The sequence below is a fragment of the Strongylocentrotus purpuratus genome, unplaced genomic scaffold (genome assembly GCF_000002235.5).
Source record: "Strongylocentrotus purpuratus isolate Spur 01 unplaced genomic scaffold, Spur_5.0 spur5_scaffold_2, whole genome shotgun sequence".
NCBI classification, from domain to species: domain Eukaryota; kingdom Metazoa; phylum Echinodermata; class Echinoidea; order Camarodonta; family Strongylocentrotidae; genus Strongylocentrotus; species Strongylocentrotus purpuratus.
In genome coordinates this window covers 335,897-358,214 of record NW_022145605.1, presented here as the reverse complement: position 1 = coordinate 358,214, position 22,318 = coordinate 335,897, and the positions used below count along the sequence as shown (strand labels likewise).

General features: G+C 35.9%; 1 protein-coding gene across 1 annotated transcript; it reads right to left on the bottom strand.

The window, feature by feature from the left end:
* Positions 1-14,645: 14,645 nt before the first annotated feature.
* Positions 14,646-21,008, bottom strand: LOC105443677 (probable E3 ubiquitin-protein ligase HERC4). The gene is made up of 7 exons (XM_030992507.1): positions 20,731-21,008; positions 19,923-20,027; positions 19,329-19,450; positions 16,734-16,904; positions 16,053-16,227; positions 15,560-15,665; positions 14,646-14,893 (listed from the first exon to the last, which is right to left on the bottom strand). The coding sequence occupies exons 1-7, from the start codon at positions 20,920-20,922 to the stop codon at positions 14,646-14,648; spliced, it is 1,119 nt and encodes a 372-aa protein (XP_030848367.1). The 5' UTR covers positions 20,923-21,008.
* Positions 21,009-22,318: the final 1,310 nt, after the last annotated feature.

Here is a 22,318-nt window from a genome sequence, read left to right as displayed (position 1 = left end):
TAAGCAATTAATAAATCTTACCATCTTATTCTGAATTATTCTTAACTTTTTCTTATCCATCTTGCCCAGACTACTGTACCAAGCAGCATTAGCATAATCAAATAAACATTGTATCAAAGCAAAACACAAAATACGTCTCGACTTCATGTTCATACAAGTTTGGTATCTATACAAAAATTTTAAGCGAGAATTAGCCTTTTTGGCAATTGAATCTACCAAACCTGTCCATGACAGATCACTAGTTAAATTTATTCCTAAATATTTTACTAAATCTTTACTCTCAATCACTTGATTATTATAGGTAACCTTGAAGTCACGTGTATATTTAAACTTTCCCTTCGAACAAAATAAAATACTTTCTGTTTTTCCAACATGTAAACTAAGCTTGTTGTCTGTCATCCATTCGATGCATTTTGCCAATTCTGCACTTAGTTTTTCTTCAATTGACTTAGGATTTGTATCTGAATATAGTAACACACTATCGTCAGCATATAAAAGTAATTTAGAATCATTAACACAAGTACACATATCAATAATATAACACATAAAGAGAATGGGGCCTAAAATGCTCCCTTGTGGAACCCCGCATTTAATAGGCTGGGAATCAGATATTACCTTCTGCATAGTTACCACTTGATGGCGATTAGTTAAATATGATCTAAACCATTTAACACATGCCGAATCCAAACCCATCACTTCCAATTTCTTTAACAGTATGTTATGATTGACAGTATCAAAGGCTTTTTGTAAGTCCAGAAGAACCATTCCAACAAAGCGCCCTTGAGAAACTTCATTCCTGACAAAATCCGATAAATGTATTAAATATGTTTCAGTGGAATATCCGTTACGAAAGCCGGACTGAAATTCATATATTAACTTTTTTTCTTGAAAATATTTCTCTATTTGAGCATGAACCGATTTTTCCAAATTTTTTGAAACTACGCTTAAAACACTGATAGGCCTATAATTACCAACGTCAGTTTTGTCTTTCTTTTTATGTAGCGGTGTTACTTTTGCAATTTTCATGTCGTCAGGAAAGGTAGAAGACATAAGAGATAAATTGATTATATAATTCAAAGGTTCATACAAATTTCTCGCCCCATCTTTTAAAAATCTGGCTGGTATCATATCTAGTCCAGTACTTTTCGATACTTTCAACTTGTTTAACTCATCTAAAACAAACTTTTCTATAACTGGAGAAAAGTGAAAACTATCTTTTGAGATGTCTTCTCGTCATAAAACTTTTGAAATCTTTCACTGTCGGCATGGAATTTGTTCGTGTTTACTGGTAATTTACACGCTAACTTGTCAGCCACAGTTGTAAAATAATTATTGAACTCATTTGCTATTCTTGATTTATCATGACATAATTCTCCCTGGACATTAATAACTGTCTCTTGAGCACTTTTCCCTTTGCCTTTTAGACCTAAACCCTTCAAATTTTTCCATAACTTCCTGGAGTCATGTTTATTTTCTTCAATTTGATCTTGAAAATATTCGACTTTAGCTCATTTAACCTTTCTTTGTACTAGATTCCTTAATGCTTTGTATTTTCTTGCGAGATCCAAATTACTAACATCCCTTTTCATATTTTTGTAAGCTACATTTCTCTCTTTAATTATCGCAATAATTTCATTGTTCATCCATTTTTCTGTTCTTTGCTTGATTCTTACTTGTTTAAGAGGTGCACTCATATTAACTATTGATAAAAAAATAGTTTTAAAATTTGCCCATGCCATATTTACTTCGTTACATTCTGTTATTTTAGACCAATCGGCTAGAGATAAATTTAAATTGAAATTAAATTGAAATTGAAATTGAAATCATCTACATTATAACTTTTCATTCTTCTAATGGATATAGTTTTGTAGTTTTGTGGTACCTGTTCTATGAGTTTGGTGTTGTCTTTGAGCAGGAGAAAGGTTTCCTTCAGTGAGTCAATTTTCAAGGCCGCATATTGGTCTCTGCAAATGAAATAAACATGTAGATTACAATACTTTTATCAATATATATAGATAGACCTACAGAAAATAATGATGTGGTATAATAATGTTGACTTGTAACAGTCATGCGGGGGCTATAAGCTAAACGTATACTGTGTATGGTTATAATTATTAAGATAAATTTCCAATGAATTAGACAATATTCAAACAAATCTGTATAAACTGTAAACCAATACAAGTATTCAATGTCGTTTGTATCGAATCATACATACAAGGTGAAACTCTTCAAATGTTTCACAATTATGGCAAATGGAAGACTCCTTTATGTCATCGATATGAATCCTCTCTGGGCTATACACAATACTTTGTTTGCCGTGGCAAAATATCATATTAATAATAATAATATTACCAAGGGAGGAGTCATCAGCTTCAGTGATGTTCTTCCTGAAGGCCCTGCAATTATTATAACCCCTCAATTAACAGGTACCCACTTACACCTGGGTGAAGAGTGGCAAATGTAGATAAATGTCTTGTCAAAAGATGTAAGTACTTGGCTGAGATTCGAACCCTCAACTCTTATATTGAGTGTCAAGTGAATGAAAGGTGATGGCGGATCCAGGGGACCATGGGGAACCCCCTCCCCGTCTAAAACTGATGCATTTTCCTTCTGTTTTTTTTTCTTTGGCAGAAGGACTAATAACTCATTTGAAAATGTTCCATTATCCACTGAGGAGTCTAAAATAGTTCGTTTTGGATTCGATCCGATTCCAAATTAAAGTGGAATCCACTCCAAGGAGTGGTTTGCATTATTCTCCTGAGAATGGTTTTAATAGTGTGTATTTCTCCTCCAAAACAAAATTGTCACTAACATGAATCCTGAAAGAGTGCACTCCCACTACTGTAGATTTAAAGAGTGAGATAAACCCCCTTTTGTCACATGTGCCACCAACCCCTCTTCACACCCATCAGAAAAACCTGGATCCACCACTGTTTATCAATACATTCAATTCGATGTGGTTTATTTTATTTTAAAAAAATAGTAGTCTAGGGAATAATATCGCAATGTTTACAGTCAATGTACAAAGGTCATAAAATAGGATCATCGATTTAAACAAAACAAAACATTTAATGAACAAAGCATTAATGATAAGAATTTAAAGTACTTAATCATTCGAAATAATCGAACTTTCATACAAGTATAAAGCTTTGGAAACAAAATGTTCATCATTATGCAAAATAGAAGTAAAAGATCACTCGAATATTTAGCTGGAAATTAGCTGATTTATATATGATGCAGTATAAAAGACAAAATCTTCTGAATTTATTATTCCAAGATACATAATCATGTGTAAATCAAAGGTTTAATGTTGGATATAAAAGAAATAAAACTATATATTTTTGTAATACAAATATAAAGAAACATGGCTAGTAAGTATCCTTACGGACCTTACCCGAGCCTAATGAAATCAGTATCTCGGAATGCTTCTACCAGACATCTTGGTTTCATTGCTTTAAACAGGTCGGTTCGTTGCTTCTGAGTTAGATCAGCTCCAGAATTTAATCTGAAGATGCTCTCCAGTACTATCTTGGAATTGGTTGCCATGGTTATTGGTTCCTGAATATATCCAGCTGAAGATGTTTTAAAATTGAAATTAAAAGCAAAATATTTATATTTTGGCCATCTTTTCAACGAAAATGAGGTTTTCCGTGGTATTCAATTTAATTTTTGAATCCAATACAGAATATTTCATCTAGTCTTCAATGATGCATACACGGATCTATCAGGGAAGGGGCTACCCCCACTGAAAAGTCGATCTCTACAAAGTCTACAAACGCTAGGTTACCCAGCAGTTGTGGAATTTCATCGTTTTTAAACATGCAACGCCCCCCTCCGCCTCCGCCTGCACCTTTCTAATAACCCTATATCAGTCTCTACAATGGAGATGGATTGAATTCCTGCAGACTGGACATAGTCAAAGATAGACGAAAATAAGAACATATTCATTCCTTATTCATTTTTCCATACAGAATATTTGAACAATAAATCAATCACTGATATTAGGTAAGATAAGATAAGATATATATTCGTCTTTCTCTCAAATGACACATAGAACATAACATTAGATCATTATACATTAACAATGCAAAATAACAAATTATGGCAATGATAAAAACAAAGTTAACTAAAAGAAAGACGAGGAGACCCTGATAAAAGCAGAGTTTGTAAGTTTTGGGTTCCCTTCTGAGCCAAATAAACAAAGATGAGTAGATATTTGTGACTACCTAAGAATACAATAGGGAAAAGGGGGTATAAAAAACAAGAAGTTCACACACACAACAACAAACAACAACAACAACAAAAACGAGAGACGAGACTAGACAAGACGGGAGAAAAGAGAAAATATGAGAAATAATAGAAGACTACAACACATCGCCAATAGGTACAGCACACAACGGGCACAAGACAACAGGGGGAGGGAATAAGACTAGAGATTGACAATCTGAAAATATATTGATAACACCAAACAAATATATTAAAATGGTGTCAAATGAGTACCTTAAATCCTAGCTTTCAAATGAGTATTACGTAATTATTGTACGTACCGTGATAAAAACCTTCTCAGTCAGTGTACTTCATGTGAATGTTATAATAATGAACGACAGCAAAAGTGTTTACAAATAGACGGGGCTGAATTGCGCTCGTACCATAATTCATAACACTAAGCACAGCGCCGTATGGTACGTTCATTCCCACATACCGTACATGCAATGCGGGGAATCCCCGTCTCGCTAATAATAGTAGTTGCGTAATCTCTTCGGTCATTCATTTACAGAAAGGTTTGCATTGCGAAAACGGCATGTGCAATCTAGACTGACCTCGCAAGACAATGTATTTGACTGTGTGTAGGGTGTATGTATATTGATGTGTTTTCTTAGTTCTAGCTCGGTTACTGTGTGATTGACCCGGCCCCCTCACTCAGTGTTATTTAGGGTACGCATATGCGTGTTCCAACCGACCCCCCCCCCCTTTTCAGCAAAAGTCCGGTGTGTAAAGTCAATACGGCTCGACCTTTTTCTTTTGTATACGAGCCTTTTTCAGCATCCCCCCCCCCCTTTTCAGCAAAAGTCCGGTGTGTAAAGTCAATACGGCTCGACCTTTTTCTTTTGTTACGAAAAGGACATTTTGGCAACACGCATGCGGTCATTTTGAAACCTGAGTGGGGGGGCCGGGGTGATTGAGTGGCGGCATTTCCTCCGAGGAAAGTCACTACACAACCAAATTTCCAGCTTCAATCAAGGTCCAACACTAGTTTACTTTAACAATAACCATTATCCTTAACCTAACAAAATAAAAACAAATTGCAAACCTAAATTTAACCGTACACGTCTGAGAAATATATCCAGGAGCGAATGCGGATCACAAACTATATGTCAGTTATTATCTTTCTTTTCCTCTTTGAAAAGCATCAAAATAGACCTAGACCCGGGTCTTTTCATGGATCGCATGGTGACACTTTTGTCGGTAGTAAGACGTTTGTTTGTTGTTTTATTCTTGTAAGGCGATTATACAATCCTTGTAATATGTATGTTCTTGAACTTAACTTGCCATAATGACGGTGATAATTGAGTACCTTAATTCCTAGCTTTCAAATTTATAGTTTGAACGTAATACGTACCGTGATATGACCCTTCTCAGTCAGTGTACTGCTACGTGAATATTATGATAATGAACGACACAAAAATGTGTATAAACAGACAGACTGGTTGGATTGCGCCGTGATTGCGCTCGTACCATAATTCATAACACCAAGCACAGCGCCGTATGGTACGTTCATTCCCACATACCTGCAATGCGGGGAATCCCCGTCTTGTTATATAGTGGTAGCAAAAGAATGGTACAAGCGACAAAATGCCTATACAGGTACTAGTAGGATGGCAGATTTTGAATGCTTATATATAAGCAGGGTAGTTGTAGAGAGGGAGAATGGTAGTAGAGGTGGGGTGGTAGTAGAGGCAGGATGATAGTAGAGGTAGGATGATAGTAGAGGTATAGGGTAAAATGCAAATGGACAGTGCACTCATAATGAATAACCTAAAACACTCAATTGTTAAAGTAATTTATTTTACCGAAAATATATTGATATATAATTGATATTTCATACTTGTCTAATTTGTCAGTTAGCAGTACAATTTAGAAAAGAATTCCATAAAATATCAAAGCATTTCTCCAAGCGTAATAGAGTGGTGAAGTGTGACGTCATCAAAATTCAATTTTTAGAATTTTTCAATCTTTTCTTCATTTTCCGAAAGAGCATCCAAAATAATGTCCAAATGTCGAAAACAAATTAAATATGTTAAGTATTGGCTGAGATATGACCATCTTAATAAATATATTTCCTATAGGAACTCAGTGTTACATACAGTGCGTCCCAGAAAAAACGAAACCGAGAAGTATCGATGTTTTATCATAACTTAATCACAACCATATTTAATGAATGATACATATTTGGAAAGCTTAGAGTCTCTTCTTTCAGTTGATGCTACTCACGTGATGCATATTTTACGCATGAGTGATTAAAAGCAATTTTAAGGAAAGAAACCAAAAAAGATATTTGGCGGGCGGTATCTGAATTTCAAAGAGAAATTCATATTTCTAGAAAGTTCATTTTCTGCTCTTTTATATGAGCAGATTTGACAAAAGACTTAACTCCGTTTCGTTGACAATCAGCCATGCATGAAGACTCTCGTCTACGGCTGATTGTCAACGAAACGGAGTTAAGTCTTTTGTTAATTTCGTTTATTGATACGGCAGGCAGCCAGTGAAAACGAATTCGTTTAATAAAATTATGGAAATGCAAGCACTACTTTAAACAAACAGAACTTTGTCATTCCTCGCTCATTTTTCCTGATTGAGTTATCATATGAAAGGGCAGAAACTCAACTTTCTAGAAATGTTAATTTTTCTTCGAAATTCAGATACCGCCCGCCAAATGTCTTTTTAGTTTCCTTCCTTCAAATTGCTTTCAATCACTCATGCATAAAATATGCACTATCTGAGTAGCATCACATGAAAGAGGAGACTCTAAGCTTTCCAAATATGTATCATTCATTAATTATAGTTGTGATTAAGTTATGATAGAACATCGATACTTCTCGGTTTCGTTTTTTCTGGGACGCACTGTATATGCTCTGAGTTCCTATATTTTTTATGCTCTTTCGGAAAATGAAGAAAAAATTGAGAAATTCTAAAAAATAGTTTTGTTATGACATCACAGCTTCGGTACTCTATGGCTACATTTCTATTCGAATATTGTAATTACATCACAGTTACATGCTATTATTATATAAAAATCGTTGAAAGTTCTTAGTCACAAAATGCTTACAATTTTAATACAATCAAAATCAGTAATTTATTTTCAACATGTTTATTTTTCATCATGTTTATCATGGTTTCATGTTTCTTTCATATTCTATTTTACATATTTACTTTCAGTTTCATTTATTTCTCCTCAAGAGATCAACAGATACAAAAACATATATAAGCAGACAAATGTATGATAATACATAAGAGGAATTATAAAAAGTGAGGAAGGCAGTGGCCAAAAAGGAAACAAACCTTGTAAGAGGCCAACCCTTTAAGAAAACAAGATATACAATATGTAACATAAAACACATCAAAAAGGAACACAAACTAAGATAAGAAATGAAGTAACTAACCTAATGAACAAACACAAGAGCCCAATACTGAATCTAATATCTAGATAATAAAACTGCTTTATATTTACTTCTAAAAAAATATACTGAGGAGCTATTTTGAATGTTAAAGGGAACTGAATTCCAAATTCACTGGACCCTGGTAAAATAAGCTATTTTTAAAAAGGGAGGTATTGCACTTTGGGCTGCGGATATATCGAGAATTTCTTGTGAAATAATTATGCACAGATGTATTTAACCGGAAATATCTCAATAACGAATTTGGCAACAGATTTTGTTTATAAGAAAACATAAACAAGGCTATATTCAGTTTTAATAAGTCCATAATATTGAACAGTTTTCAAGGAGGAAAATAAGTGTCCATAGTGAGAAAGGTAAGGTGAGCGAGTTATAATTCTCATTGCCTTTTTTATAAACGAAATATTCTATTAATATGTATTTGGAAAGTATGACCCCAGGCTATATTACAATAATTTAAGTACGGTAAAATCAAAATATTATACAATATAAGAAGAATTCTCTATGAAGTTTATATATAATTTCAATGTGTTGGCAATCTTATTACAGACGGCACCAGCATGTTCATTTCATGTTAACCTATTATCAACAGTGATATCGAAAGGTAGCAAATTCAACTTCAATGACAGCCATGTCATTTAAATAGACATCAATTTTGAAAGACGTTTTATTTTTGTTCGTAAAAACCATAAAATTTGATTTCCTAGTTAATTTATTGACAATTAGCCACTTAAATACATATTTCAGTTCATTATTAAAAACATTTTGTAAAGTATCGAAATTATGGTGAGACATGAACAAGCTGGTGTCATCTGCATACCAAATGCAATTCAACATTTTAGAAATATTGCCCGAGTCCTTTTTTGTAAATTATAAACAAAAGCGGGATCAAGATCGAACCTTGATCTTTATTTGGAGCCACTATCTTTTGGCAAGATATTAACCTCCACTTGCTACCCTCCACCCATGTGTAAATGGGTACCCAGTAAGATGCGACCGTCATTGTTGGTCAAACAGTTTTCGAGCGTCAAGTAACACCTGACTGGAATGTAAATTATTTCCTAATCGAGATTCAAACCTTTGTTGCTTGTGATCCTGAAGGTGATACTAAAAAAATGAGGTGCCGTATGAAAGATCATGTTTATCTCCATATTTCGAAAGGTGCATCATGTAGATCTAGGCCCACAATCGAGATCGGCGGTCATCTGCGTTGTGTGCAAATGTAGCCATCAAATTTATCGCACAAAAACTGTATGGTAGCCGCGCTCCGCCCAAACTAAGTTTTAACATGTAAACCAATGGGGATCGCAACTATAGGTTTTCCCGCCCAACTTCGTAAACTTAGCATCCGAATTAACGTTACCTTCATTCAAGTTCGTATGAAATTGAATGACTATGTAGATCAACATTCAAAAAGCTAATAGCGTCATTCAATTTAATTTAGTAGCATGCGATTTCATACTCTTGTCACGGAGACGTGCAAAACGAGCATTCAATTTAGAAAAGCGTGCAAAGAACATTCAAATTCGCGCCGGGCAGACGGTGGTATGTATTCGTGCATTCAAGTTCGTGATTAAGCATACTATGTGACATTTTTGCATTGCTTTTCATTTGATGTTAACTTGTCACTTCATATACTTCTGTTTGAATAATTTATGCAAAGTTTACTTGGAGGAATGACATGCGTATTCGTTTGTAGATATCTGTCATTACACAGGTATAACTGTCCCCAGAGAAGGTGCACAATTTGTGACTTCTCTTCTAAGCACAATCTATATATAAACAGATCCTGGACAGAGGTAGAGTTCAGCTTTAATAAACATGGACATGATGGAAACAAGATACGATGATGAATAAAGAAAAAGATGTTAAATGAAAAGATAGAAAGATCACCTACTCAATCAAGATTGATCAAAACAAACCATTTAAAAAATAACTTCAAAGACATGTATAATGAAAAATATGAAAATATGAATAAAGAGATGTTTCAACAAAAATAAAGAATGTCAAAAGAAAGAGAAAACATAAAATGCAATATAAATATATCAGACAAATAAGAAGATGGTATAATGTGAAATCACGTCAGAAAAGACCATAGAGAAAAAGAATAAATAAATGAACATGAAATACTGAATATCCTAATAAACATCGAACATCATACTAACTGTGATTATGAGGTCTAGTTTTAATTTGAATGACCCGATTGCGAAAGAGGTTGCCCATAGACGAAAATGAAACCGCAATTCGCCAAAGAATTCTCCTCCCGCTCAACTTTAGCGAAATTGAATGACCCTTAAGCATTTCCAAATTGACTGAACCAAGCTTTAATTTGAATGTGCATGTTTAGAAAATTCGGTGACTAGAAACGAAATTGAACGCATCAAAAATGAAACAGTGTAGCAACAAGTAGAGAAAATTTGCTCGTACATGAATGCACGTTAATGAAATTGATTGCTGCTATGACGAAATTGGCCGGGAAAACATATATTTTCCTGGTACCAATAATCTTGCGGGAATATCACTCATGAACTATTGGCATTGTTCATCTCTATAAGGGAAAGGCTAAAATCACGACTGCAATTTCGACCAATCAGATGGCGATATTTCTAAAGAGAAGTATATAATATTGAATAGCCCGTTAAAGGGATCGTTTAACAATGTTAAATCTGAGATACGCGGCCCTATGTGTTATCAGTGTCTGTGATATGGTGTAATATTGAAGCCCTAAAAAAATGCGCTTCAAAATGATCAAGAAATGCCTCAAAAAAGTAAAAATCGTTGAGTGACCGGTTTTACCATACTCGTTTTTCCCAATAGACTGTAGTGTTATGAAAACCGTTCGGCAAACGGTTTTCAAAATTTGTAATTCCAATCATAAATATCTTGATAATCAGACAGGCGATCGGCTTGTAAAAGTCTTGGGGTTCCTGACTGGCCTAAAGGTTTATAATTATCGTTGCAGCATGAGCTAAATCCAAAATTTTGTTTCAGAATCTGAGACAAAGTTACCGGATCCCTTTAAAAGCAGTGGAGAGATATTCATCTAATCGAAAAAGAGCTTTAACAATTTGGGATGTCGTAAAAATCATTTCTGTGGAAGAGATTTTTTCTATTTTAAAATTGTTTGCTAAATTGTTTTGTGTGTTTCATATTATTGTACTATGTTTCTTGTATTATTGTAATGCTAGTTTGAAGCATATTTCCACATTGTGGAAGAAATAAATATATATCTTAATATCTAAATTATGTTTCATGAAAGGACATTGTTTAACAAACTGATATATGACAAAAATGGTTTGATATATTCAGGGGCGTTAAATCCTTGGCAGGAGGGGGTTTTGCCCCCAATTATTTCAGAATCAAATAAGTGCAGGTACATGTAATTCAATGCTAAACATCCACTGTTAGAACGCAAGAAACTTTTTTCGTATGTATTTATTTATTTATTTATTATAGTAACACTGTCGTCCGTCCTTCCGTGCGTGCGTGCGTGCGTACGTGCGAGCGTCCGTAACAAATTTGGTTTCAAAATGATATCAAAATACAGGCTAAGTTCGATTTTGGAGTACATAGGTCAAAGGTCAAAGGTCATAGCTCATTAATTATGCGAAAAAATACACATCTGGTTTCTGGTTTCTGATCGATAACTTTAGTAATGTTTGACAAATTTTAATGAAATTTGATATGAAGGTACATGATATAAAAATACAGGCCAAGTTCGATTTTGGAGAACGTAGGTCAAAGGTCAAAGGTCATAGCTCATTAAATATGCGAATCTGGTTTTCGATCCATAACTTTAGTATTGTTTGACGGATTTTAATGAAATTTGATATGAAGGTTCATGGTATCAAAACACAGCCGAAGTTCGATTTCGGAGTATGTAGGTCAAAGGTTCACGCTCATTAAATATGCGAATCTGGTTTTCATTCGATAACTTCAGTAATGTTTGACGAATTTTAATGAAACTAATATGAAGGTACATGGTATCAAAATAAGTTCGATTTCTGAGTATGTAGGTGAAAGGTGAAAGGTCATAGCTCATTAAATATGCAATAACACCTAATTATATATGTGAAAATGTGGTTAACTTCTTTGCCTAGTAATATAATAGTACAGTCCAATGGAGGTAACGTGTTTTGACGTATATAGGCCATTTGTACCCTGCGAGGGGATACTACGCTGTGCGTTGACTTGTTTATTTTAGTATTATTTCAAAAGGGTGGTCTCATTTCAAGTCAATTTCTGGACCTGCTCTCCCAGAACATGTACAATAAATTTAAAAAAAAAAGGAATTCAAAACATACATACTAAGGTAAAAATATACATGGCATTTGCAATAATTCAATATTATTATATTAATAAGAAAAAGGAAAAAAAGATTGAATATATAGGTAACATAAAAACACACATTAACAACTATAAGAAAAAGCTCAATAATGATTGACAGATGATGTTTGTTTGTTTGGTTGTATTTCTGCGTTATTGGTCGCTAGAAGAAGTCCAATAAAGGTACTGGTAAAGCATTATCAAGCTTTGCCATTGTGTGTAAATGTGTTTTTACAGACGCGTATCAATCAAATATGATTCATACGTCTGGGTTAACGTCAATTTTTGTTTCTTGTCTGTGTTCAAGGGGGGGGGGGGGTGTTGAGTTACAAACGAATACTGGGCACTTACCCTGTTCCCTCCTCGTTGAGAATAAAAAAATTTTTTAAAATGGGACAACCCCCACCCTCCCCCCCCCCCCCTCTTGAGCACAAAAAAGAAAGAAGAAAAAAAAAAAATCAAATTTTCGGGGACAAAAAAAAAATGAGTGCTCACTAAGGGTCGAGAAAGAAGGCTGGATTCCCTAAAATGTAAACAATTAAATCGTATTTATCTTACAATTCAATTCTATTCAATTCAATTCAATTCGATTCGATTTAATTCAATTCAATTCGATTCGATTTAATTCAATTCAATTCAAAGTTTTAATATTCAATACTTTTTGTCATGATTACGAAAAAATAATAAACAAAGTTCATGAAAAACGTTTACAATTTATATAGTAAATCTGTAAGTTAAAAACCTAAATGCTTCTATAAAAAATATTTAAAAAAAAAAAAAAAAAAAAAAAAAAAAAAAAAAAAAAAAAAAAAAATCGAATTTCAGTGGACCATTTGGCATTCAAATGTTGTATTCCCCCCATAACCACATAAAAGCAATGCCAATTTCTTCAAAATGATATTTACATTCAATCATAATTATAATTATATTTGAATTATAAAAATCATCGTGAAGAAACCGCGCCTATGTCTCACAAGACAATAGGCCTACATGGCGCCTTGTGGAGAAAAATACACGATGATAAAAAATAATAAGCCAGTTCACGGTTGCAGTCTGAGCATGAGCAGATAAAGGTCATTGCAGAACAAATTTTGAAATACACGGAGACGAAATACTGTATACGTGCTCATGAAAGTTATGTACAGTAACAGTATTCATTCATGCACATTCAGTGCACTCCATGATACACAGGTGGAAGTATTCTTCGAAAAGGATTCTTTGAACAAAGGATATTTATATAGCACCTCCATCGCTGTAGGAGTGATTATTTCAAAATGTACAAAGTGGGACCTCTTCATGTTTCGAAGATCTGTGGATATTCGGGGTCATTGCAGTAATGTGCTAACCGTGAACTGGTCTATTGTTGAAAGATATTTTCATATGGATTATCAGTTTAATGAAGTATATATATATATACACAACTGCGAGAATATACAACACTTTTAGTACGCCATCAGTGTATAATTGTTTAGTGTAGTACTCTGTACGACGCAGAGGAAAAATTAAAGCTTACGGTGCACATCAGACATTATTTTCTCATTTATATACATGTGCAAATCGGCGTATTGCTGCAATACAATCTGTCTGAAATTTTATGATTTTATTCGCAATCATCAAAATTAGTTATATTTTACATATTGCATATCCATGTGTTGATAAATTTTTCCACTAGACAAGACATGTTTGACACCATCTGAGCAATTTGTTATTACATCAAATTTAATCAAATCCTTGGCTACCATCTAATAACCAGATCTACTGGGAAAATGCAATAATATAGTCTGTTTGTTTTCTGGTTAACATCTGCTTGTTGCTTACCTCAATTTCATTGACTAGCTGGTTGTATTCAATACATGTATTATGCCAGTGTGCTCTGCTGTGCCAAAGTACTAGAAATATAAGTATTCCCACAGATGAGCATCTTGTATATAAGGGCAACCAGAACGTGTCTAACTTTGTCTTTATCCTTTTCTTATCCTCATCATCCTCATAGTCGCCTTTTTTGTTGCCTTCGTTACATATTTACGTTGTGATAGCGAAGCGCACTCAAATGATTGAGTAAACTAACAACAAAACTTAATCTTTAAATAACTACCATATCCTCCACCTCAGACAACTTGAATGGATAGTTATTTGAATGTCATGATTAAAAATGAATAAAACTACACAATATAGACCATTTTGAGGAAGAAAACAAAATCGAGTATGTTCAAAATAATAGAAAGCCTAAAACGACAACTATAAAAGTGGTGGATCATGTTCTTTATGTATGATGCAGAAGATGACAGGCATTTTGATATATTCCATTCTTTCTTTATATCGTATGTTGTCTCAGCTCAGTCACACCAACGAAACCAATACCAAACCAAAACAACTACAGACCAATCAAAATGTTCAATCATAGTATTCCCAATGGCCCAAAATAGGTCGGTTTGTCGTTGTGACCGAATTCAGTGCCATCGTGTATAACAGATACTATTTTATACAATTCAATTATTCATCATATACAAATTATTTTGCAACTGACCCAACGTTACAATTCATCAACCAGTTTTGAATACTTTTCTTTGACTAAGAAATTAGATTTATAATATGTCAATGTCCGTATACGAGACTGTTAAATTGTCTACGACAGTCCAAGGTTTATTCTGGTATTTTATGAAATCCATGCCCTTTCATCTTTATTAGCATCATGAGCCGTTCTTTTAGATGCTCTCTTTTCCTGTACTTCGGGAGATGGAGCACGATGAAACCACTGCATGTATTCACTTCAGGGCACATGTCCTTTGGGGGTTTTCCCCTACAATCTTTGTCTCCTCCCATGGGCCACATCCTAGGTCTAACCTCCTGGATTCCACCAATGGGGACATGGTCAGCACCCGTCATGACTCCTGAAAACAATTCGCATAGAAGATGAATAATCGGTTAAAATTAATGTCCATTTTTGTTTTCTTCTTATATCAAGGTTCATAAATCAAAAAGTCTGTTACTCTGAAGGTTGACAATTCAGAAGTTCGTATTTCGGAAAATGAAATAGGGCTCATAATTTCCATGAATTTAAACGTTTCTAATTCCGAAAATGACATAGAGCCCTGTATAATTTGTTAAGAATTATGAACTTTCGGAGAATGAACCCTATATGATATGGGAATTTGTTTCTTCTTCTGAATTTCAAACCTTTCATTACTTTTGGAAAAAAGAGTGCCTTCCGACATAATCAAAGGTAGTTGGTGGATCATGAAAGCAATGTGCCCTGAAACATGCAGATCGAAAGACATGACTAAATTATTATCATCTTGTCACAGTGACACTATCAGTGTCTTAAAAGTAACACCATGCATGTCAAAATGACAAAAAAGATGCCAACGCAGCACAATATTTTGTTTTGTCACAGTATGTTTTAAAAGGGATTATCAATGTCATACGTTCAAACACGACGAAGTGACTGATCGTCTTTATATTATCTATTTTTCATGCAGCACTGTGCTATAGGTACGTCTATTTATATACAGTTAGGCCTTTGTCGGTCAACGATCACCAGTGAAGATTTGACTTACTCAGAAAGTCTCTTTTATCATCCTCAGTGAGATCACCATGGAACACTGACCAAAACATCTTGACCACGCGATGGTTTGCTGTGTAGCCTTTCTCATAACCAAAGCTCTGTGCAGAGAAGAGCAAATTATGAAAGTGAAAATGAACAACAGCAAAAACAAAGAAAAGATAATTGATCTGTGCCATGAAATTTAACACAATTTCAAATTTATTTCCCAAGAAACAAATTTAAAGTATACAGCGTGTATTATCTTTGTTTTATCTTCTTGAAATAAATTTTCTTCTATTAAATCTAAAAGCACCTACCAACTTTGCATTATGTAAACAAAAATCACGATATTTTGTTTATTTTGTGCAACCAGGCTGTCCGAAGTACATCCATTTTTTTTGTACATTTGTGATTTTTTTTTTTTTTTGTAGTACGTTGATGAGAGAAAATAGGAAAAAAGAGTGTTGAAGAATTTTGAAGAAGAATTTTGAAGAAGAGGAGCTCACTTCTTGAAAGGCCTTCCAATCATATTCCCCTCCTTGAAATAATGACATCAGCTCCTGTGGTGCGAAACGTTGGTGAAGACCGAAACGACCGAACATGCTCCGAAAACTCTTACTGAATACCTTGAACTGGGAGGATGCTGTGTAGTGCCTGGCGCAAAGCTTAATGTACTCTCGACTGGAATTCGAAAAATAAAAGAAATATTTCCATTGAAAGCCAACAACACTTCAGGATTCACTTCATTTTCAGGATTTGGTTGGAAACGAGAGTAAAGATAACACAGCCTTTATTAATAAGCATCTCTGTTATTGTTCAAAATTACTTCTCAGGATACCATAATCAATATAGGGGTGGAAATCTCGAAATCGAGTGCTTAATTTAATACAAGAAACGCACTTTTTAACTGTAAAGCTATAAACTCCAAATGTTATGTGACATTTGTTTTGAAATGATGTTTTGCGTTAGTATGAAATCTATAATCTGATAACTCTAGAACTAGTATTCAGAAAGGAATTTAATGTAGATAATGTGTCATAAACAATATAGGTATGTTTTTTTAATTACATTCAAAGACAAAGTGAACCACAATTCCTCTACTTCCACGACCACATCGACATGTCCAATGTAAAATTTAAAAACACACAACGGTATAAATCTTTCTGACTGAGTCGTACTACACTTACACATTTGCAGTGGTCACGACCTCGTCTTTGCCTCCTGGTTTGAGTTCGATCTCCGGTTCGTTCACTGTAAATCTGTAGTCGGAAAGGTCATCGTCACTCGCCTTTAGCAATGTTTGCATGCTCTTCGCCATCACGGGATCTAGTAGTTGCAGATCATTGAAACTGGATGGGCTGAATATTGTTAAAATAGAGTCGTATTATTTCTCTAGTCACCTGTTGCAAACAGCTAGAGTTAATAACTAAATTAAACCAAGTTTTGTAATTGTTTAAGTAAAAAATGAAAAAACATTTCTCCCAATTTATGTTTCTTCGGAATGTGATATCAAAGCTTACATCTAAAAGTATTCAACAAAGGCCCTAATTGAACCAGGACATCAAATTTGAAAGAGGTATGAATAATTTAGTTGTTAACTCTTTATAATGAACATTGCATCCTCAAATATGATTTGAAATGTATATGAGATGGATAACTCTCTTTTCTCTCTCTGACTTTCTATTCTTTTCGCTATCTATCTCTCGCGCGCGCACGTACCTCCCTCACCCCCTCTCTCTCTCTCTCTCTCTCTCTCTCTCTTTCGAGTCCCGCCGCGGCACTAATGTCCTTTGGCAAGACATTAATCTACACTTGCCACTCTCCACCCAGGTTTTAAATGGGTACCGGTAGGAAGGAATTCCTTAAATGCTGTGAGCGTCGAAATTGGCAGCCTAGCATGGCCAGGTAATGTTGGAGCGGCTTGAGGGCCTTGCAAGGTCGATACGTGTGCTATATAAGAATCCAATATTTATTATTATTCCACCTCTCTCTCCCTTTCTCTATTCATTAGCTATCTCTTACATTCAATGTATTCCAGAGCCATTTATTTATATGCATGTAATAATTCTTTGGTATGTTTCAGGCGCGCGGGAAGCAGTTTGGGATTGGGGGGGGGGGGGGGGGGGCAAACATTCCAGGGGGCTCACATTCCAGGAGCAGTGACGTAATAAGAAAAAAGGTTCGGAAGGGGGGGAGACGAAAAATCTGCATCACCACCAGTCTTACACGTTACATGCAGGTCCCGCGGAACTTTTTTCAAAGTGGAATATTATCGATCAGGTAGAGCGTAAATTGGCGTGGGGTCTAGGGGCTGAGCCCCCGGAAGCTCAGGGGTTTTAGGTCATTAATTACGGTTAGATGAGCATCCGGGGGCCCTCTGTAAGGCAATTGACGTGTTCCAAGGGGGGGGGGGGGAGAGCCCCAAAAAGCTCAGAGGTTTTAATATTTAATTACGGTCAGATGAGCATCCAAGGGCCGTCTTAGGGCCCTTGGTGTGGTCCAGGGGGCAGAGTCCCCGGAAGCCCAGGGTTTTAGGTATTTAATTACGGTCAGATAAGCATCCAGGGGCCTGCCTTAGGGCAGTTGGTTGGGTCTGGGGGCGGAGCCCCCGTAAGCTCTGGGGTTTTAAGCATTTAATTACGGTCAGATGAGCATTTGTTATATCTTATTTGTGACATTGGCAGGTCACTTATTTTTTTTCTCCGTCTTTCTTTCTTTTTATCTTTAACATACTTTTTAAAAAGGAGGGGGGGGGGGGGGGGCTCGAGCCCAGCCACTTTGCAGACCATGACATAAAGGCTTCTAAATAAGCGTATTTTGCCTGACTGTAATTTGGGAATTTCTTATTTTCCAACAAACGCATAAAAAGGTATGACTTACAAAAAAAATGGAGAAAAAATGCCGGAAAATCATGTCACAACATCAATATTTGTAAATCACTTGTTTCGAATAAGAAATACATCACCCTCCCCCCCCCCCCATCAGTACGTCAGCCTTCAGGGGCTCATGTCTTCTTACCCCTATAACAAAAAAACGGACACGCTTTCCCATTCTCGCTCAATATGTCCACGATATGCGCGTATCGCTATTATAGAGACCTCCATTGATAAATACCGTATAGGTGGCATGCGCAATGTTTATGAAATTTAATTCCTGTGAACTTTCCTTTTTCTTTTAATGGTATTGTATATGTGATTTAATTCAGGTTTTTATTGTTTTTACGTTCTTTCGGATTAAAAATACAAACCATGTTTACTCCCTTACTGTTTTTTTTAAATTATTTAGAGGGGGGGGGGGCGTTTTTTTTTTTTTTTTTTTTTTTTTTTGGGGGGGGGGCAAAAATGCGTTTTGCCCCCCCCCCCACTTTTTTGACTGGGGGGGGGGCAATCTCCCCCCCCTGCCCCCCCCCCCCCCCACTTCCGGCGCGTATGGTATGTTCTATCCAAGAGCTTGTGGAGTTTGACATCGAGCTATCTGTCCAACAAACTCGATATACAACTGGTAAGGTAATCGGAGAAACAAGTTGGGAAAGCCCGATCTCGTGTTAGTTCGCGAGGACTTACAATTATTTTGAAATGTTTTAAACAAAATGAAAATATATCAATGAGCTCTCGATAATACGATAATACGAGTTCGAGAATACAAATGAAAATGGTACGAATTGGCAACACGATTTGTAAAAGAATGACGGACTTTATACCCATGGCCCCCAAATATTACAGACGCACAACATTTCTTGCCTTCCTTCGATTAAAATAAAAAATTGTTGATTAGGTGTGTACCTTTTTCCAAGCAGTTTCTTGTAGAAAAGAAGAGGAAACGGCATTGTGACGATGACCTTATTGTAGAACATCAGAGCGAACAGCTTCCCGACTGCTCGCAATTTGTCCAGGTCCTTATAATCCTATGATAAGTTTTAAATACAGAAGAATACAAACATTTATTGCACAGTGTTTTGATCCGAATGAAGGTGCACACTATGTCCAGAATTGACAAGGCATATTTTTACTTGGCCAACACACATTATAATAATAATACTAATAATAATAATAATACTCTTTTAAGGTCCACTCCAAATTTTATTAAACCGAAAATGGAAATTCTTTTTGCCCAATTGATCGTGTGCCCGGCAGCCACTGAGCAGCGCCAGATCGACGTTGCATTATCCCTTATTGTTGAACGCCAAACAAGGTAGCAGCAACTCCCGTCTTTTAACGTCTTTTGGTATGACGCGGCCGGGTTCGAACCCACGACCTCCCGGTTGTGAGGCGGACGCTCTACTTAATAGCTATAATCAACTTACATTTACAATAGATTGAGATTAGTAATAAGGGGTACTCTAACTTCCGAGATGGAAATATGAATTTGATAATGACCTTGTTAAACCACAATGTCGTACACGAAGGAGAATCGTTGAGTTTCTTGAAGATGGAATGCTTCTCAACATTGAACAGCTCTTCGAACAGTCGGGAAAAGAATTCCTTTACGAGAAATGTAAAAGAAAATACATGTTTCAAACAAAACAAAACCAAACCAAACCCCAAATTACAAAAAGTATCCAAGATCGGAAACAGCTAATAATTAATACTGGTTTTCTTTAATTTAAAAATTACGGTCCAGTATAGACTGCAATATCGAATGTATATATTCAGGTTCTTCATCACGAATCTAAAATAGAAAAGGCATTATAACTAATTTGAAAGTACAAAGAGAGGTTCGGCAGAAGTTGTTTTAAGTGTAATTAAATCCGAGGAAACCGGTTAAAGAGCGGCTTGTAATTCTTTTGACCATCACATTTTATAATATTTTCCGGGTTTAGTGAATAATCTAGTTATTTTCAGCGTTGTTTCTTTCTCCAAAGCCTATACAGTCACAGCGATTGAAGAACAAAAAAAATGTTCATACGACGTCAAAACTCTGGCTAAGTCATTGAAATTAAGCATTTCTGCATGTTTTCTTTGAAAATAAAGTTATTTTTTTACACGATCGCAACTATTTCCGAAAGTCAATTCAAGGTCAATTTCAATACGCAATTGTATTTCCAATATCAATAATTTTCAGATTACGTAATACGTCATCATCATGTTTACACATTTAGATAGACGACGCACAAAGCTATTGAAATTGCCTTCGGTTGATGTTTCGAAAGTAGTTGCGATCGTGCGAAAGGGTGTTCATATTTACCTTCATGGGGCCACCAGCATTTACACCCAAAGACACGTTATCCTTGAAATAGACTTCGAACGGGAGCAAGAGAGACGTTTCATCTTTATCTTTAACCTTCGAGATAGCTGATTCAACAACCTTCTCTTCGTCAATTTCGAATCGAAGGTGTCCTATTTTCAGGTTTAATGCAGCTGTGATTATTACCAACATAAGCCTTGATCCTATTCCGAAAGCTTCCTCGAATTTCAGTCGAATATCGTCCAATGTCCTATTGAAGTGGAGCTATATGATATCACGGGCAAAACAGAATTTGAAACGAAGTAAGCTTCCCAGCCTTGTACTGTCAATAATAATGGTAATGATAAATAACAGGTATTCTGTAAAGCAGGGCTCCTACTTAGACGAGTTGAATTAGCGAGTTATGGCGAGTTGTGGTGATAACTCGTGAAAGCTCTTCTTGTAACTCGGGATAACTCGCAACAATTCGGTATGGCTTAGCGTAACTCTTTACAACATTCCACGACTCTACTCGAAGTCGCGAGCAGTTCCAAAATTTTGAACATGTTTAAAATTTTCGCCGATTCGTTGTAATTCGAGGTGAACTCGCCTACACTCGTAGTCGTAATACAGTGGCGGATCCAGGGGGGGGGGGGGGGGCCCGGGGGCCCGGCCCCCCCCCCCTTGAGAAAAAAAATCATGTTAAATCACGTGATTTTTACCTTTTTTGGGAGTTGGCCCCCCCCCCCCTGACGCTCAAGGGGGGGGGGGGGTGCAAATTGAAATTTTTTTGAGGATCAAAAAAAAAAAAATGTGCTCACTACCGGGCCCACCAATGGGCCCACTGCACTACTTGTAGCTACTGGCGCCCTCTATATAACAAACAATGACTAATCGGTGACCATTGGTCCCCCATGATGTTAACTGAGAGCTGAGTTGATGAGATAACCACCTGTCCAGTGACCTTGCAGGGCAGTCTAATCCCTCCTGTAAACTACGGCAGATAAGCTTTAAAAGGACGTCGATCGTAGCAATCCACGTTGTCGTTGCGCAAATCTAAAAGTCCCTATTGCGAGTGCCTCTTTGAGGCAACTTACCACAACTCGCCTTAACTCGCCAATACAACTCGGCTAAATGGGAGCCCTGCTTAACGTTTTTATAATCCAAACAGAAATGGCGATAGTTAGTCTATTTACTCAAGCACGAACGTTAAGCGATTTGGTATAGCCTACGGTCTCAACAACACACACAAAAACAATGAAAATGAATAAAGAGAAAACAAAGGAAAATAGAGATAGATAAAAAATTATGTTTTAGGTTATCTGAAATTCAGATGCAATTAAATCCCAGGAGGAATTAGACCTCCCTGCATGGTCACTGACATGTTGTTATCTCATCAAATCAGCTCTCGATTAACATAAGAAAAGGGGATCATTGGAGACCAACGGGTACCGCTTAGGCAGTGTTTGCTATATATATAGAGGGCGCAAGTAGCTACAAGTAGTTGTGCAGTCCCGCTTAAACGACATTTTTAAAGGTAATACAAAGTTTTGGGAATTTTTGAAAATTGGGTGGATAGTGATTCTTTACAATTTTGATATATTTGGAT